The sequence below is a fragment of the Mesoplodon bidens genome, assembly GCF_964165515.1.
Source record: "Mesoplodon bidens genome assembly, chromosome: 7".
NCBI classification, from domain to species: domain Eukaryota; kingdom Metazoa; phylum Chordata; class Mammalia; order Artiodactyla; family Ziphiidae; genus Mesoplodon; species Mesoplodon bidens.
Window position 1 is genome coordinate 72392633 of NC_138164.1, and position 16457 is coordinate 72409089.

The following is a 16457-nucleotide window of genomic DNA, read 5'->3' on the forward strand; positions in this document are numbered from 1 at the left end:
ATCCCCAGATAAGGAATCCAGGTAAGGAGACTTTAAAGTTTAGTAACCTGCCCAAGGTCAATGACCTGGAAGTGTGGGGTTGGTTTGCCCACCCCCAAAGCCCACCCAGATGAGGCTTCCTGGGCTGCAGAGGCCACAGCAGCTCTCTCTCCGGCCCACCGCTCTGGTTCAAGGGGCTGAACTCAGACAAGGAAGTACTTTGCCAAGGACGTCCAGACCAGCTCTGCCTACCTGGGCACTCTTGGGACAGCAAGAAAGGCTGGAGGTTTTCAAGCGAGAAGGGGACCTGCTGGTTCTGCAGGGGGCCTGCCGAGCTGCTGAGACAGTCTTGACTGACTTGCCTGTCAGACTCAGCGTGGGAGAGCGGGGGGCTGTTTTGAGAAGAGCCAGCATGTCACCCCAGCCTCAGCGGGGGAAGCGGGGGGCAATGATGGCAAACAGATGGGGCAGGCCAGGGGGGCAGGAGCTGCCAGTGTGGCGCACCCCCGTGCAGAGACGACACCTCATAAATCTCGCAGGCCCAGCCCGTGTGGCCTGCGGTGGTGGCCCATTGATACTGCCTGGTCCTTGGAGCTGGAAAATGACAACTAAGGTGGCCAGCTGCCTTCCAAGCCCTTCCGTCAGAAGGGCACACTTCTCTCCCCCACTGCTAACAGCATCCCTATTCCTGCCAGGAACCCAGAAGAGCTCGGCCCAGGGGGTTTTCCTCCCGGGACAGCAGATACTTAACTAGCCGTCATCCCCTCCCCTCCCTTCTCTGCTCCCAAAGACTCTCCCAGAGAATGAGCCCATCTGGCTTTGAGATTTGCGAGTACACGGCGTCAAGTTGGAATTTTCGGACCATCCGGAAAAGCATGCATCTCTGCCAAAACCCGTGTTGACTTAGTCATGCTATCTCTTAACAGTCCTCTTTCACAAGGGACAGGCTGACCCACTTACTTGTCTGTCACGGCCTGCATGAACTCGTCCAGAAGGTCGTCGTACTCCTGCCCACGCACGCGCCGGTGCTTCAGGCCAATGTACAGAGGGTCCCTGAGCAGCTCCTGCAACAGACAGCATCCGTCCCATCACGTGTCCTGGGTTAGCGGGAAGGAGGGGGGGAGGGGGGGAAGGAGGAGGCTGCTCCCCACTCCCCAGGTGCTGTCTCTGGAAGGTTCTGGAAGCCAAGCCACTGATGGAGGGTAGACCCCCAGGGGTCCACACTTTAGGAATGAATCAAGGATGCTTTGAACAAGCAAAACTCTCTGATACAGTCTTCCAACCTCTGGCTGCAGCTCTGGGTTCGTTTCAGGGTTTCTCAACAGTGATACTATGGACATTTTGGCCTGGACAGTTCTTTGATGTGAAGGCTGACCCGCATATTGTATTGACAGAATACTTAGCAGTGTCTCTGGGTTCTTCCCACTTGAAGTCAGTAGCACCCCCAGTTGTGACAGTCAAAAAGATCTGTAGACTCTGCCAAATGTCTCCCTGGGGGATAAAATGGCCCATGCTGAGAATCGCCCCAGGCAACATCTGGATTGAGGTACTGGGTCTTGTCCAAAGTCACTGACCTGGACTCAAATTAGAAAACATTCCCTCCCTCCCTCCCTTCCTTCCGTGAAAGCTTACTGAATACCTACCATGTGCCTGGCGCTGTGTTGGTCCCTGGGGATACAAGGATAGCCTGATACAACCAGAACTTTCCATTCAAGAGAGAGGCCCACCTTAACGCCGGCCTGTGTTAGGTGCCCCCTCCACGCCACCTCCTGCAGCTCTTCTGTCACCGCTTTCACACGCTGTCTGGTCATCCTCTCTGTCTGCCCTGGTCTGATGACCACTCCCGCCTCTTCTGTACCCCTCACACACACCCCTATGCAGAAATCAGCGGGCTCATTCGTGCACGACACATTTACTGACCCTCTATGCCTGCTGCCATCAGGCCTGTCGGGGAATTTGTAGGTAAGGGACGGTCACTGCCTCTAAGGTGCTCACGGCCTAATGCAGGTGGCTGATGAGTAAGCAAACTCTATTACAGAGTAGAGACATTTCTTCGGCACAAAGCATAGCACCTGGCAGCACAGAGAAGGAGTGGAGTAATTCCCTCCGGGGAACGGGTGGGGATGGTGACACGGAAGAAATGGTCAGGCTTTAAAAGATGGGCAGATGTTGCCAGGTGGGCTGGGCTCTCCAGGCTTAGAAATCAGCAGAAAGAAAGGTTGGGGGCTGGAGGTAGAAAGGAGGAAGAGGTACCTGGTGACCTGGTGTGTTTAAGGAATAGGAAGTAATTTTAAGTTTTCGGGTATTTGGAAATGATCTATTTTTGTGTCCCCGCCGCCACAAATATGAGCTCCTTGGGGTCAAGGTTTTGTGTTATCGTCATCTCCATCTGGACTGCTCCTGCAGGATTCAGAGGCAAGGATGTCATGGGTCCTGCCCTCAAGGGGCTCAGAGTCAAGTCTCACCTCCACCACTGACAAGCTGTGTGACCTCAGGCAAATTACGCGACCTCTCAGAGCCTTCTTCTCATCTGTCAAATGGAGATAAAATACCACCTGCACAGGGTGATCGTGATGAGGAAATGAAATACTACACGTGAAAGAGCTTTGTGAATCATAACATATGCTGTAAAGTAATGGCAGCAGCTTTGACTTTCACAGTGTTTGCTAATGTGTCAGATACTGCTGAGGGAGGGGAAGCCACAGCGAGGTTAAACAGCCGCCTCTTTCTTGGGCTAGTAAGTGGAAGAATCCGGATTCAAGCTCACAGCTGCCAGCTCCAGAGCCCATGGTCTTAACCACCGAGCCAGGCTGCTTAGGTGGCTTAGTCTTGCTTAGGACACCATTCTAGCTCCATATTGTCTTGTAGGAGGTGACAGGGCAAAGGTACAGTGGACAGAAAAGACCAGGAAATACCTGCCTTCTCAACCCCTCACCCCCAGTTATGGGTCCACAGCATCTGAGGTGGGCTTAGCGCTTTCTCCAAGGAACCACACGGCTACATCAGAAAGACAGTAAGGTCTAAACTTCTTTTCTCAATCTCTTTGCCTCCTGGGTTATGCATCCTTGAGATTGTTTACGACCCTGCCCTGCCAGTTGGGTGTGTGCGTGTGAGCGTGTGTGTGTGACCAAAGGATGAGAGTGGGACATATATGGTGCCTACCCTTCCACAGGCCACTTTCAAAGTGATCATCTAAAAGTCACTTAGAGGCAGCAAACATCCAGCCAAGGGGGATCAAGGAAGTAAATGATGATGTAACAACTAGATGGACAACTAGGCAGTCATTGAAATTGGTGGCTTTTAAGACTATGCAGCCACCTGGACAAATGTGTATGAGATTATTCAAAATGAAAAAAGCAGGATACAAAATTGCACAGATATCACAATTTCAACTGTCTGAAACATACGAACAGCCTGCAAAGGGCATACACACAAATGATAAAAATAGTCTAACTCTTGGCATTTGCAGAAAATATTCACTTTTTAGTTCTTATAGAGGTGAAAGGGTCCACGGTAAATTATAATCTGTAATGTTTCCAAGTTACAGATTGGTTCAGTAGTGCATTAGGCTGCCAAGAGTGGATTTCTCAGTGCTGCATACACGGTTTCTGGGGCAGGTCCAATTCTCCAGTGGTACTGAAGAATTTTAGGATTTTCCAAAAATGTCTCAGTATATCTGCACTTAAGATGAAAGGTCAACACTAATGAGGTACTACTGAAATATAAAGGTGACCATAAGAAGCTTTAAAAAAAAGTCCTGATATTTTATAATATTTATTTTATTTATAAAAAATGTTTTATGTCTGAAATACTTCAAAACTAAGCACTCCAAAAAATTGGGAAGAAAGTTTCTATATGGAGATGACACGAAAATATAGCTTCTTATACTTGTACAGAACTTTCAGGTAATTCACTCCTTCTGAATCAAAAGTAGTTTGATCCTTCTGTCTTACATACTCTCATGCCCATTTTACAGATGAGGAAGGTAGAGTTCAAGGGTTTAAATAAATTGCCCAAACTCACACAGCCAGAAAATATCTAAGCTGAAACTGAGCCTTGCTTTCACTGGGTCTCATGACCGCGCCCTTTCCACGCCATCATTTGACATTGTGGGGACCAGGGAATGTGGGTTCAGCTCCTGACCCCCTCCCTCCCTGGTCCTCCTGGAAGAGTCCGATCGTGGCTGGAAGGTGCAGCTGGTCCTGTAAACCAGGCTGGGGAGCAGTGACAGCCTGAATGGGGTCTGGGGAAAGACCGTGTCCACATCTCCAGCCAGCTGGCTTTCCTTAGTCAGGAGGGAAAATGACTTCTCAAAAACAGCAGAGGGTGGAGCTTCCACACTGTCTTGGTACCACATGGAACAAGAAGTCCACATTCTGCCCTGTGTCCCACCGAGTGATTGATTATAAGAATGACTGCCACCAAGACGTGGGACTATGAACTGGCCTGGACCCTCCCCTGGCATTCTCCTCTATCCTGGACTTCCTCACATAAATGTTAAAAAGAGAAGTTTTCAGAAGGCAGTATTGCCAGATAAAATACAGGACACCCAGTTAAATGTGAATTTCAGATAGGAGATATATATATATATATATATATATATATATATATATATATATATATATATATATATATATATATATATATTAGTATAAGTATGTCCCAAGTTTTGCATGGAACATACTTACGTTAAAAAATGATTAGCTATTTATCCGAAATTTAAATGTAACTTGCATCCTGTATTTTTCTTTGCTAAATCTGGTAACCCCATCAAGAGAGGCAGAAGGAATCTTGAGGCTGGGAGGCAGTGTGCCACAGAGGAGAGGGCACTGCCAGGCCCAGTGGCCCTGGTCAGATGCTCTCCCGGAGCACCCTCAGGACAGTGTGGTTTTAGAATCAGAAGGGGCTCTGGGCTTTGGAATTGGACACACCTGGGTTTGAATTCAGGCTCTGCCACTTAACTGGCTCTGCGACTTTGGGTGCTTGTCCCTGCTTCATTTCACTTCTCTGTCCGATAGGGATAGTAATGATCTCTACTGCATAATGCAAGCTCTTTGAGGAAAGGGTCCTTATTCATGTGCATCTCCCTAGTGATGTTTACAGTACTGGCGCATTGCAGGCCATCAAAAAGTGTTTACTGATGTGAGTTGCATTTATTCTAGGACTGGGCTAAGGAGATGCTGAATTAAGAACTAGGAAAGTCTTAGAAATCACTTGGTTCGGCTTCCTCCAAATGAGTTTTCGAGACCCAGAAAGGTTAAATGAACTGCCTAAGGTCACAAAACGAATTTGGTGGAAGCCACAGGGTGGAAATGACAGCTTCTAGAGCAGGGGTCTTCCCAGGTGGGATCAGCTTCCTCACCTCTGAGCCTGCTGCTTCCCCTCTGCTAGGTAGTTGCCAAGTTCCCGTTGGCACTAAGTAAGCCTTCAGGTTAAGGCTCTATCCAAAGCAGATGAACCAGAGCTTCCTCCTCTGCTGTGGGAGTTGAATAGACCCTCCATGGCTGTGTGCCTGGCTCTTTCTAAGGTGAAAAATCTTGCAGACTAAACGTCATGGAAAGCAAAATGGCTGGCTCGTCTTCACTTGCCATATCATTGAGCACTGGGTTTAAGCTGGAAGAGAGACGAACCTCTTGGTCTGGAAAAATATTTATCTTGCAGAGCAACGGGCACATGAAGATGTTACTCAGAGAGCATCTGGGGGTCTGGGGAGGTCATGGGATTGGGTTCATGGTGTGGACACGGTGCACTTTCCCCCTCTGGGTGACAGTTAAGCCCACCATGTATTTCTCTGGAAGCTCAGTTAAGCCCAAGGGTAAGCTACAAAGATCCCAGGAAGGGCCCCTTCACTGGTCGCATGTGCACAGAGAGCCTGCACCCGATGGTAACCCGGGTGAATGCTGACTATTTATGAGCTGCAATAAAGACAATCTGGCCAGGTGGAAGGAACCCTTCCATACCCAGCTCTGTGGGCGATCCCACGCTGCCTCAGCAACCAGTAACACCCAAGGCACAGTCTACCAGGCTCTGCTGATAATCTGTCCCCTCCATCCCCCTCTTTACTCATGTCCACAGAGACTTTCACAGCATCTCCTTGAGAGGAAAATCCACTGAGGCTCAAGACTTCCGCAGGAGAAGCCAAGCCCTGGGTTGTCCCACAGAACCTTTAGCACAGAATGGGACAAGCACCGGGCTTGGACTCAAACCTGGCGGAAGCCGTTTCTGCCCTGGGGCCCCTTTTCCCATGTGAAACAAGGGGGTTGAGTGAGAAGTATTTGTATGTAATATCTAGTAAGTATGATATCTAATGTGAACAGTCTGTGACTCTGCTGTGTGTGTATGAAACAAGATGTACAAACCAATCCACACACAGACACAAGGGAGGGAGGGCCAGAGCAGGTGCCCTGTCTAACTGGGCGGGGCTCCCTCCCCTGGCCCTTTGGAACTTCATCACGGGATGTCCCTCCTTCCTGGGATCACGTCTCACATATTTATTTTTCCAAACCTCTTTGGTGTCAGCAGGTAAAAGTGACTCAGAGTTTCAGGGCTGTAGATAGCAGATGTTTTCCTTCAACAGGAAACCTGGAGGGGTGTTTTCTTTGACTCTGATTAAAGCTCCTTTTGCCTCAGGAGTTTTTTTATAGAGACATACACACAGATGGTCTAGTTGTTCTGAAACTAAAGCCTTCACAGCAGCACCCTCCCTGCACTGCCACATAAGACGGAAGATGCAAGGCAGAGCCTCCCTCTCCTGCTGCTGTGGCTTGCTCTGGGTGAGAGATGTGCCCCCCCAGACTTCTAAGGGAAAAATCTTGCAAACTGATTATTTTTAAAAAAGAACTCTAGGGCTTCCCTGCTGGCTCAGTGGTTGAGAGTCCGCCTGCCGATGCAGGGGACATGGGTTCATGCCCCGGTCCGGGAAGATCCCACATGCTGCAGAGTGGCTGGGCCCGTGGGCCATGGCCGCGGAGCCTGTGCATCCAGAGCCCGTGCTCCACAACGGGAGAGGCCACAACAGTGAGAGGCCGGCGTACCATAAAAAAAAAAAAAAAAAAAAAAAAAATGTGGAAGAGCACCAGTCAATGCATTTGAAAAGAGAGAAATCATTGTCTTCCGTCTTCCCAATGTTGGCCTCTTTGTAACTTTCTTGAAGAAGGTCTGGCGGGAGTTCACCTTTCTTTGTGGGGGAGGGCTGTGAAAATGGCATCAGTGTGCCCTAGTTTGATCCTGAGTGTCCATGGAACACAGACTGTGTGAAACACGTACTTTCTCAGTCTTCATTACCCAGTCTGTGACACAAATACTTGACATCTTGGAGCGGTGTGCCACAGTAGACAAGGCCACTCTGGTGCCAGAGAGACCTGTGTTCAAATCCCAGCTCCAACACTTCGAGCTGTGTGACCTGAAGTAAGTAGTTAACGTGTGTCAATCTCGAGCTATGTGACCTGAAGTAAGTAGTTAATGTGTGTCAATCTCAGTTCCCTCATCTGTAAAAAGGGGAGAACAATATCTCATACAGCTGGTGTGAGAACAAAATGAGATTGAGGGACTTCCCCAGTGGTCCAGTGGTAAAGAATCCATCTTCCAATGCAGGGGAGGCGGGTACGATCCCTGGTCGGGGAACTAAGATCCCACATGCCACGGGGCAACTAAGCCCACGTGCCACAACTAGAGAAAGAAAACACGCACGCCACAACTGGAGAGAAGCCTGAGCACCGCAACAAAGAGCCCATGCACCTCAACAATAAAGATCCTGCATGCCTTAACGAAGATCCTGCGTGCCCCAACTAAGATCTGACGCAGCCAAAAAAATAAATTAAATAAATAAATTAAATAAATAAATATTTTTTAAAAAAAGAAAGAATGAAATGAGATTGAAATGTACAAGGGCCCAGAACTATGCCTGGCCACTGCAGGTGCTGGCATAGGTCTTACTGGGCGTGCAGAACACTGCTTTCTCTCGCGCCTGTGGTGTTGCATGGCGGGTCAGGCTGTGCCCTGTCCCCTCAGCTGGGGAATCCTCTGGTCCTTCCAAAACTCTCTCCCTTCCACACCCAGGAGGGAGAACTGAGGCAGAGGCGGAAAGCCTCGGGGGGGAGAAGCAGACGCTTTGAGGAGACGTAACACATGAGCCATTAAAATGATCAATTAGGTGACAGTGTTGAAACACTGACAACTGAAAGATTCCACCCACGCCTGGCTCTCATTTATCTCCCTCAGCCTAGCAGAATGCCTGCCACCTACTAAACACTTCATAAACTTAAAAAAAATAAGTAAAGAGAAAAGTGCCCACAAAATAATCCTCATTGAAGAAATCAGAACAAAATTAGGGGCACAGTAGGATTAATTAGGTAATATTGTAACTACATCTATGTATACGCACAGAGAAACATCGGACAGGAGCACAAACGTAGCATAGTGGGAGAAATACCATTTCCTTCTCCTTTTAAAATTTTGAATAATGTTTTAAAGTTACTTTAGTAATAAGAATTCTAAAAGTCAAGACATAATCTTTACTCATAAAGCAACAAAAACCCGGGCAGGCAGTGTGGTATGGTGTGGGGAGAGGAGCGCTCATGTGGATTAGGACCCACTCCTGCCACTTCAGCAGATCTTCTTGGGCCAATTAATCTCTCTGGGCCTCAGTTTCCTCAGCTGTAAAAAGAGGGTAATAACTGAGCTCCACTCACAGGGTTATTGTCAGGCTGAAACAGGGTGGTCTGTGAAAAGGGCCCGGCCCTGATTACTCATAGTTTCTCACCATCTTCTCTGGTGGGTTTGCTACAAGTTGGCACTAACTCTAAACTTTAGCACATCATTGCCGAGTGCTGGACCTTCAGTGATAAAGGATCTAAGGCATCTGCTAGAGGCAACCAACACCCTTCCAAGGGATGCAATGGCCTAAGAATCAGTCTCAAGCCGTTCCACTTCTTGCCTAGAGCCAGCTTTCTGGGGGGAGAGAGAGAGAGAGAGGGAGAGAGAGAGAGAGAGAGAGAGAGAGAGAGAGAGACGGTCTCAAACAAATCCAGTTGGAACATGGCAGGAAGTGATGGATGGAAATAATAACTTAACCTAAAGTTTGCTATACTCATCCACGTTTGTGCGGTTCCACACATGTCCTTTGTGGCTGAGGGACAATTTCAGCAAAACCCAGGCGTGTGGCTGAGGAGGGGAACCACAGTGCAGAGCAGACCTTGAAGATGGGTCTTAATGAGCAGCTATAAGGCTGTGCCACCATGCAGCCTCCCTTCTCCTAGGCTGGTGGGGAGGCATATGGAGAAGAGATTTAGCGCTGGGAGAATACCTAGTAACTTTCTGGTCCAGGCCCTAATTGTACCAGAGGGGATGGTATCTAGACAGGTACAGGGACTCACCCGGCTGTCAGGGGTACCGGGACCAGGGTCCCTGCTTCCTGGGCCAGCACTTCTCGTGCTCTTCTTGTCCTCCCTCATCCCCCTCCCACCCCCGTGAGTTCTCAGCTCTGAAGCCAGGTCTGTCTGCTGCTCCTTCATTTGACCGTATCTGTGGATGAAGCCTGAATAAGCATCGCTTCTCATTAGAGGCTACAGTGCTTGTTCTTGTTTAGCAATGAGGATGTTGTGTGGCATCCAGGGAGGAAGGAGGCCGTGCAGAGTCACAACAAGTTTTCTAGAGAAGGATCAACTCAGAATGCAAATAAGTGTAAGCTTTTTGACAATATGAATCGAGAATCTAAAAAACGACCATTCCCTTTGCTTCAATATTTCCTTTTCTAGGAATTTATCCTTGGGAAATCATCAGAGATGGAAAGACTGATCTGCAAAAACGGGTATCAGAGCACAATTATATTTGCAAGAAGACTAGAAACAACCTAAATGTCCAAGAGTGGAGGGTTTCTTACGTGAATTGTGATACGCCAGGCAGCTATGAAAATGACATTGTGGAATAATGGCTAGTGACCTGGGAGAAAACTCATGACATACATTACACTTAAAAAAGCAGGATACAAAACTGTATATGCAATATAAACTTAATTTTGTTTTTATAAACGTTTCAGAGGGATAAGGCTGGAAAGAAATATCCCAAATTGTAAACAATGATTATTACTGGCTGTGTGACTAATATTTTATTTTTAATGCTTCTCTGGAGTTTTCTCAATGAACATGAGAAAACGTTTTTGTCAGATGGACATGCACTGATTTTAAACCCAGAGATAAATATCACCAAGAAGAAATTCTTTTATGTTCATGATACAGAGACACAGAGCTGAGAACTGCAGACATGCACAAACACTGTGACCCAGCGTGGTGGTACCCAGAGCAGACAAACTCTTGGCTGGGGTTTGAGCTACTTAAATCCTAAACCTCCTGGAAGCCTGCAGGTGGCTCTCAGCCACAGCTCGGGTCAGTTTCTCTCCCTGGGTTTGCAGGATGCTCATCTGCCTGATCCAGACATTTCAGCCCTTGGTCCTGGTGCTTTGAGTTTTAATCCTTTTACAGGGGTAGCTGGCCTCTAAAATGCTGAAAAACACAGCCCAGCAGCCACTCTCGCCTCAGCGGCTTTCTTCACTCGTGGATCAGACAGAGGCCATGAGGGCAATGGAAGCTGCCTAGGGACACGGGACAAGGAAGCACAGAAAGCCCGTGCAGGGGGTACCTTGGCAGGAGGTAGGGGAGCAAGAAGACCCAGCAGTGGCTGGGGGGAGAGGATGGGACTGGGAGAGTGCGATGGGCAACCAGGGAGGAGAGAGGTCCTGGCATCACAGGCATGTAGGGGAAGTGTCTTGGCAGCGGGGACCCCAGAATGAAATGGCCCGATGCTTTGTAAACAGAACCACCACACAGAGGTGCTCCCCACGCCATCCCAGCTGCCACCCTCTGGCTCCCGGCCCAGGCAGCGCATTACCTCGTTGTTGGTGCCCACATCCAGCAGGACAGGGAGGCACTGCTGCGGGTTGACGCCTCCACACGCCGTGTACAGGGCCAGCTTGCCCACGGGGATACCCATGCCGTAGCAGCCCAGGTCTCCCAGGCCCAGGATGCGCTCCCCATCAGTCACCACCACAGCCTGAAAGACAAAGCAGGACGCCATCAATCAGGGACAGCACCTCCTGTGACAAAGTGCTCGTTTGTACAGCATGTCAGGCCTGCCGACTGGACGCCCACCGCCTCTGCTGCGGGATGAAACAGCTTGTCTGGGATAAGGCCAAAGGATTCTTTCAACTGCAGGCGGTGAGCCCTTCCCCCATCCCCTTCCCTTTCTGGCAGGGCTGGAGAGAAACCCCGCCGAGGTGAGAGGATGGAAAGACACCGGCCTGCATTCCGAGGTTCTGTTCCTGCAGGAACAGCCGGAGGGAACCCACACCGAGTCATTCTCCCTCAAAGAAATTAAGCAGACTCTCTCAGCTTGAGATCTGGGGCTGGGGACAGGGTGGGAAGGCAGAATGAAAGGAGATAATAAAACAAGTGTTTATGCTGCTACTACAGCCCCAGGGTTTAGAGACCCATATATGTGCTCTCCGCCCTGTTCCGGAGGAGCAGGAACAGGGTAATAAATCCAATTTATGTGTAATAAATCCAATCTGCAAAAAACAGAGCTCCTTGTGACATCTGCTAGGGTCACTATTCCACGTGAAACCAGGAGGGTTCTCAAGCTGTCCTGGGATTATCTTTGTGTTTTGGCAAAAACTCACCGAAGGCATAGTAGGTACTAGACATAGTACTAGTTCCAGGCTTACCTACTGTGAATTAACAGATGCTGATGGAGCTGATAGTGATGACAGAAATAATCATATGATAATGACAGCTATTCATTCCCTCATTCGTTCATTTAATACATCTTTATGAAACACCTACTTTGCAAAAGACAGTGTGCCAAATCCTGGGGGAAGGAGGATCAGTTTGCTCATCTATAAAAACAAGAATGCGTGGACCCAGCCCTCTAAAGGACTAGCGGGCAAAAGAGAGATGGAACATGTATAGTTATACTGACTCTGGGGGGAAAGTGTGAGGGCAGCGGAACAGCTCAAGGGCAGCAGAGATTGAGAGAAGGGAGAGGTACCTCCTGTAGGACAACCTTTCTTAGATGAGGGGACACATGTGCCACATCTTGGACAGGTGGAGATTATCCATTAGGGGTACAGCTGGGGAGAAAGGTACTTGATGCAAAAGGAAAAAGGTTCAGGGTAGAAGTGGGGGGAAGGTAGGCTGTGTGTGTGGGTTCAGGCCCCACGAAAGGAGAGAATGGAAAGTCAGATTGCAAGGGGCCCTGAATGTCAGTCTAAGAAGAACCCACCAGGGTGATGGTGAAGTTGTTTATAGGTCACCTCAACTGGCTCTCCAGCACTGGTTCCCTCCATCTCTAAATGAGTGGAGTTTATGGGGTCACCCAGCCCTCCACTGGAACCAGCTTTGGGTCAGGACTTAGGATCAGCTCTGAGCTGTGGCTGTCCTGGTTGGCCCCAAGCGTGGTGCCATGGGCACCGTAGAGGTCAGTTTACTCCACGCAGGTGCAGTGGTGGGCACCGGCGATAAAGAGACGAAGACCCACTCCTACTGGGGAGGGTTTATGATCCAGCACCCACAGGCTCCATGGAATCTTCTCTCTCCCAGGGTGAGAGCACACAGGGCTGTGCTGCCTTTTGGTAGAAACAGGTGTAGAGGCTCGTAAAACCACACCTCCACTGCTGGAAAGGGGGCTCTGGAGAGTGCAGCGGACCCAGGAAGGTCGTGCTGTCCCCCTTAGATTGGTCTCCTGCCTCTAGGGCGAGTGTCCCCGTCCTGCATCTCACTTGCTCCTCCCCCGCCCTGGCAGGGAAGCCCGTCTGGGATAGTTATCTGTGTTTCACAGGTGAGCAAACTGAAGCTCCTGGACCTTCACGCTCTGTACATATTTGTTAAGTATCAGCCAACCGCCAGGTACTGCGCTGGATGTTTCCACATCGGTTATCTTAGAAATATTAGATGACTTACCAAGGGCACCTTGCTTGTGTATGTGGCAAATCGAGATTCTAATCAGGCTTCGGGTACCTGGTTCAGGGCTCTTTCTACAACCCCACTGGGCTGGGAAAAAGCACCTGTGCTCTTGGCAAAGTCCTGTCCCACCTTGGTGCCACCCTCTCCGCAGCCTCTGACCCCCTGCTGGCAGCTCTCCCTAGTGAAGCCTGTGCCTTCATGCTACCCCTCAGTGCCCAAACTCTGGGCATTTCTCTACCATCTCTCCTAATCAAAGCCTCCTTATTCTGGTTCCCATTCTCTTAGATTTCTCTCTGCTGAGGGGCAGTGCGTGACACAGAGTTCAACAGAGGAAATCAGCTACGACTCCAGGGTGTTCTCCTTATAACTCTGAGGCCTTTCAAGATGGTAGCAGGGGGACTTCCCTGGCAGTTTGGTGGTTAAGACTCCACGCTCCCAACGCAGGGGGCATGGGTTCGACCCCTGGCTGGGGAACTAAGATCCCGCATGCCGCGCAGTGTGGCCAAAAAAAAAGATGGTAGCGGGGCTCTGCAGGGCCACCCTCCCAGCCTGGGGATGTCCAAAGGTGCCTGACTACATGCCTGACTCCTCTGAGGGCATGTCTCACCTCCATCTGTCATCCACTCTCCATCCTGTAGTGCTAATGGCTGGATTATTGCAACAGCTTCACAACCAGGCTCAAAGGCCTTTAGTTACTTCTAACTCCATAAAATAGAGTCCAAAAGGCTTATCTCTTTAATGACAGGAACCCAACATACCTTCTGAAACTCTACACACAATTGCCCCCTCTAGCAGAACTCGCCTCACTCCCATCAGACACACTCTGAATTCACCAGTAGTCTCTAGCCTCTCAGCCTCTATATTCCTGTCTCTTTCTGCTCTTTCTCCAGCAGTGCAAATCCTGCCCGTTACAACCCAATGTGATTTCTCCTGGCACTTGCTGTATCTACCACACACCTGGCCTGCTCAACCTTCCTGTCTGCCTGCCTGCCTTCTGCAAACATTTATTAAGTACCTACTGCTTGCCAAGCCCTGCATAGGTGCAATTTAAAAATCTGATGGTGATAGCATTTGGGTTCTTATTTAACTTTTTTTTTTTTTTGTGGTACGTGGGCCTCTCACTGTTGTGGCCTCTCCCGTTGTGGAGCACAGGCTCTGGACGTGCAGGCTCAGCGGCCATGGCTCACGAGCCCAGCCGTTCCGCAGCATGTGGGATCTTCCCGGACCGGGGCACGAACCCGTGTCCCCTGCATCGGCAGGCAGACTCTCAACCACTGCGCCACTAGGGAAGCCCTTTATTTAACATTTAAAAAAATGTCCATTTAATCTCACCAAATAGCCTAAAGGTTAATGGCAGGGGTTTTGGCGTCTGATAACCAGTATTTGGATCTAGGTTCCTTGATAACCCACCAATATGTTATCTTGGGTCATCAGATAACTTTTCTGAGTTTTAATTTTCCATAAAATGGGAACAATAATAATGTTCAACTCCTCAGCTTGTTGTAAAGATGAAATGAAATAATAAGTGTCTCATTTTAACCAGGTGCCTTGTGCCTTGTAAGTGATTGGCAAATGGTCACTGCTTGTATGATTATATTGATGGTTATTATTTGGGGCAAAGATTACATAGTAGAATTTTTCATTGTTTCATCTCTCTTTAGTTCAGCCTCACCATAGAAAGGCCATGGAACAATTATATCTGTTAAATGAGTGAATGAAAAGGAAACCAAGGGGAGACCTTGGCAGCTTTTAAGAAAGTCTGGCCATGAGAAACTCAACAGCATTCTAACCTTGACATTGTCATTCATTCCAATGGCAAATACTGTCATCTCTAAGCAAACACTTACAGCTCACCATCTGCCAGAGATCGCCACTTGGATGTCCAATAGCCCTCTCCAATCCTCCAAGTCCTTTACCAAATGAATCTGCTTTTCCCTTTTTCTCCTTTTCAACTTTCCACTTCTGCTGTCCTCCCTCGCTCTGTTACCTCCTATCTCCCAGGCTCAAAACTGTCCAATCTACTTTGACTTCTTCTGTCATCAGTCAACCACAGTCAACTGGTCACCAAGTTCTGCTGATTTGACCTGCTTCAATTTTTCTCACTTGTTTCATGATCTTCATCTCTATTGCTAACCTTAGACCAGCCCATCTGCGTCTCACTTGACCACTTTAGTGGTCCCCTGCTTGGTCTTTCTATTCTTGGAGTCTCCCTACTCCATTTCATTTTTCCAAAGCACACCCAGATTTGTCACGTTCTTGCTTCCAAACCTCCAATGGCTCCTGATGCCTATAAAATAAAGCTCAAACAACCCCGACTGACATTTGAGGCCTTCCGTGGTCTACGCCCAATCTGCTCTTTGAATTTCCCCTTTATCCACTCCATGCTGCATCCAAACTGAAATGCTGTTAATCTTTATAAAGTGTGTGTTTTCTTGACTACACGCCATTTTACACCTCAGTCCCTATACCTCCTTGATCCAAACCCTACCATCCTTGCATGTTTCAAGGAACAATTCAAAAGGCACTTCCGTCCATGAAGCTTCCCTTCTGGAAGTTATCACTCCCAACTCTGCATTCCTATAGCATTTTCCTCTCCCACAGCACCTATCCCTTTCTTCCTTGTATTATAGTTATATATATTTCCTTGTCTTTCGTAGCAACTCTTTAAGGGCAAGTAAAGGGTCTCGTCCTCTTTGATTCGTTAGCACTTAGCCTGGGGCCTGCAATGTGATATGAACTCAGGAAACGATGGACAATGTCGTAGATCCAACACAGAGAGCAAAGGCTCTTCTCCATGGGACTGAATTCAGAACTGGAGCAGATGGGCAAGTTCAGAGAGAAGACGCTGCCTCCTGTTTTGTGACGTCAGTGGAGCTAGAGCTGTGGGTCACTGGAGAAGTCGGGGTCAAGAGGCTGAGGGCAAACTTGAGCAGCATCCTGGGGTTTTAGAGCCCAGCAATAGCTACCAGTGGACTGGATCACAGTTGCCTTGTTAGGATGGCTTTTACAACTCATAACCCCTCTGTAGTACTTCAGATGGCGAGGAGGAGATTCAGACGACTGAGGGATGGTGCGGCCCATTCCTTCTCTGTCTGCCTAGCTTCTGACTTACTGCCACCTCCCTCAGCCTAGGTGGACCCAACGGGGCTGACCCAGGACTGATCGGAGGATCACGCTTCCTTGCTTGCTCTGGCTCTGGTTTCCTTGGATTGAGGCCCTCTCCTTCCTCCTGCTGTTCCTTCCTTCCTGCTTATCCATCCCTTGCCTCCTCCTTTTGTCTCTCTCTCCACAACATAAGTAATGCACAGTCCGTGGTCTCACATCTTGGTTCCATCCCTCATGAGCAAAGCTGAGCTAACCTCTCAGCTTCCTTGTCTATAAAATGGGGATGATAACAACCCCTGCCTCTTGGAGGGTCACTGGGAGAAGTCAGTGAGTTAGTCTGTGTTGAGCACTTAGCAGAATGCTGGTGAGGTGGACAGGGTGCTGTGCCGCCCAGATTCCCCTTTTAGGAACGAAGGGGTT

At 48.9% G+C, this 16457-nt stretch overlaps 1 protein-coding gene across 1 annotated transcript in view; it reads right to left on the reverse strand.

The window, feature by feature from the left end:
- ME3 (malic enzyme 3) overlaps positions 1–16457 on the reverse strand; it is a gene marked incomplete at its 5' end in the record, with an annotated part of 103779 nt that overhangs the window by 42728 nt on the left and 44594 nt on the right. Inside the window, 2 exons of the mRNA XM_081239252.1 lie at positions 940–1043; positions 10864–11025. Of these exons, the coding sequence (XP_081095378.1) occupies positions 940–1043; positions 10864–11025 (266 nt within the window). The remainder of the gene's footprint in view (positions 1–939; positions 1044–10863; positions 11026–16457) is intronic.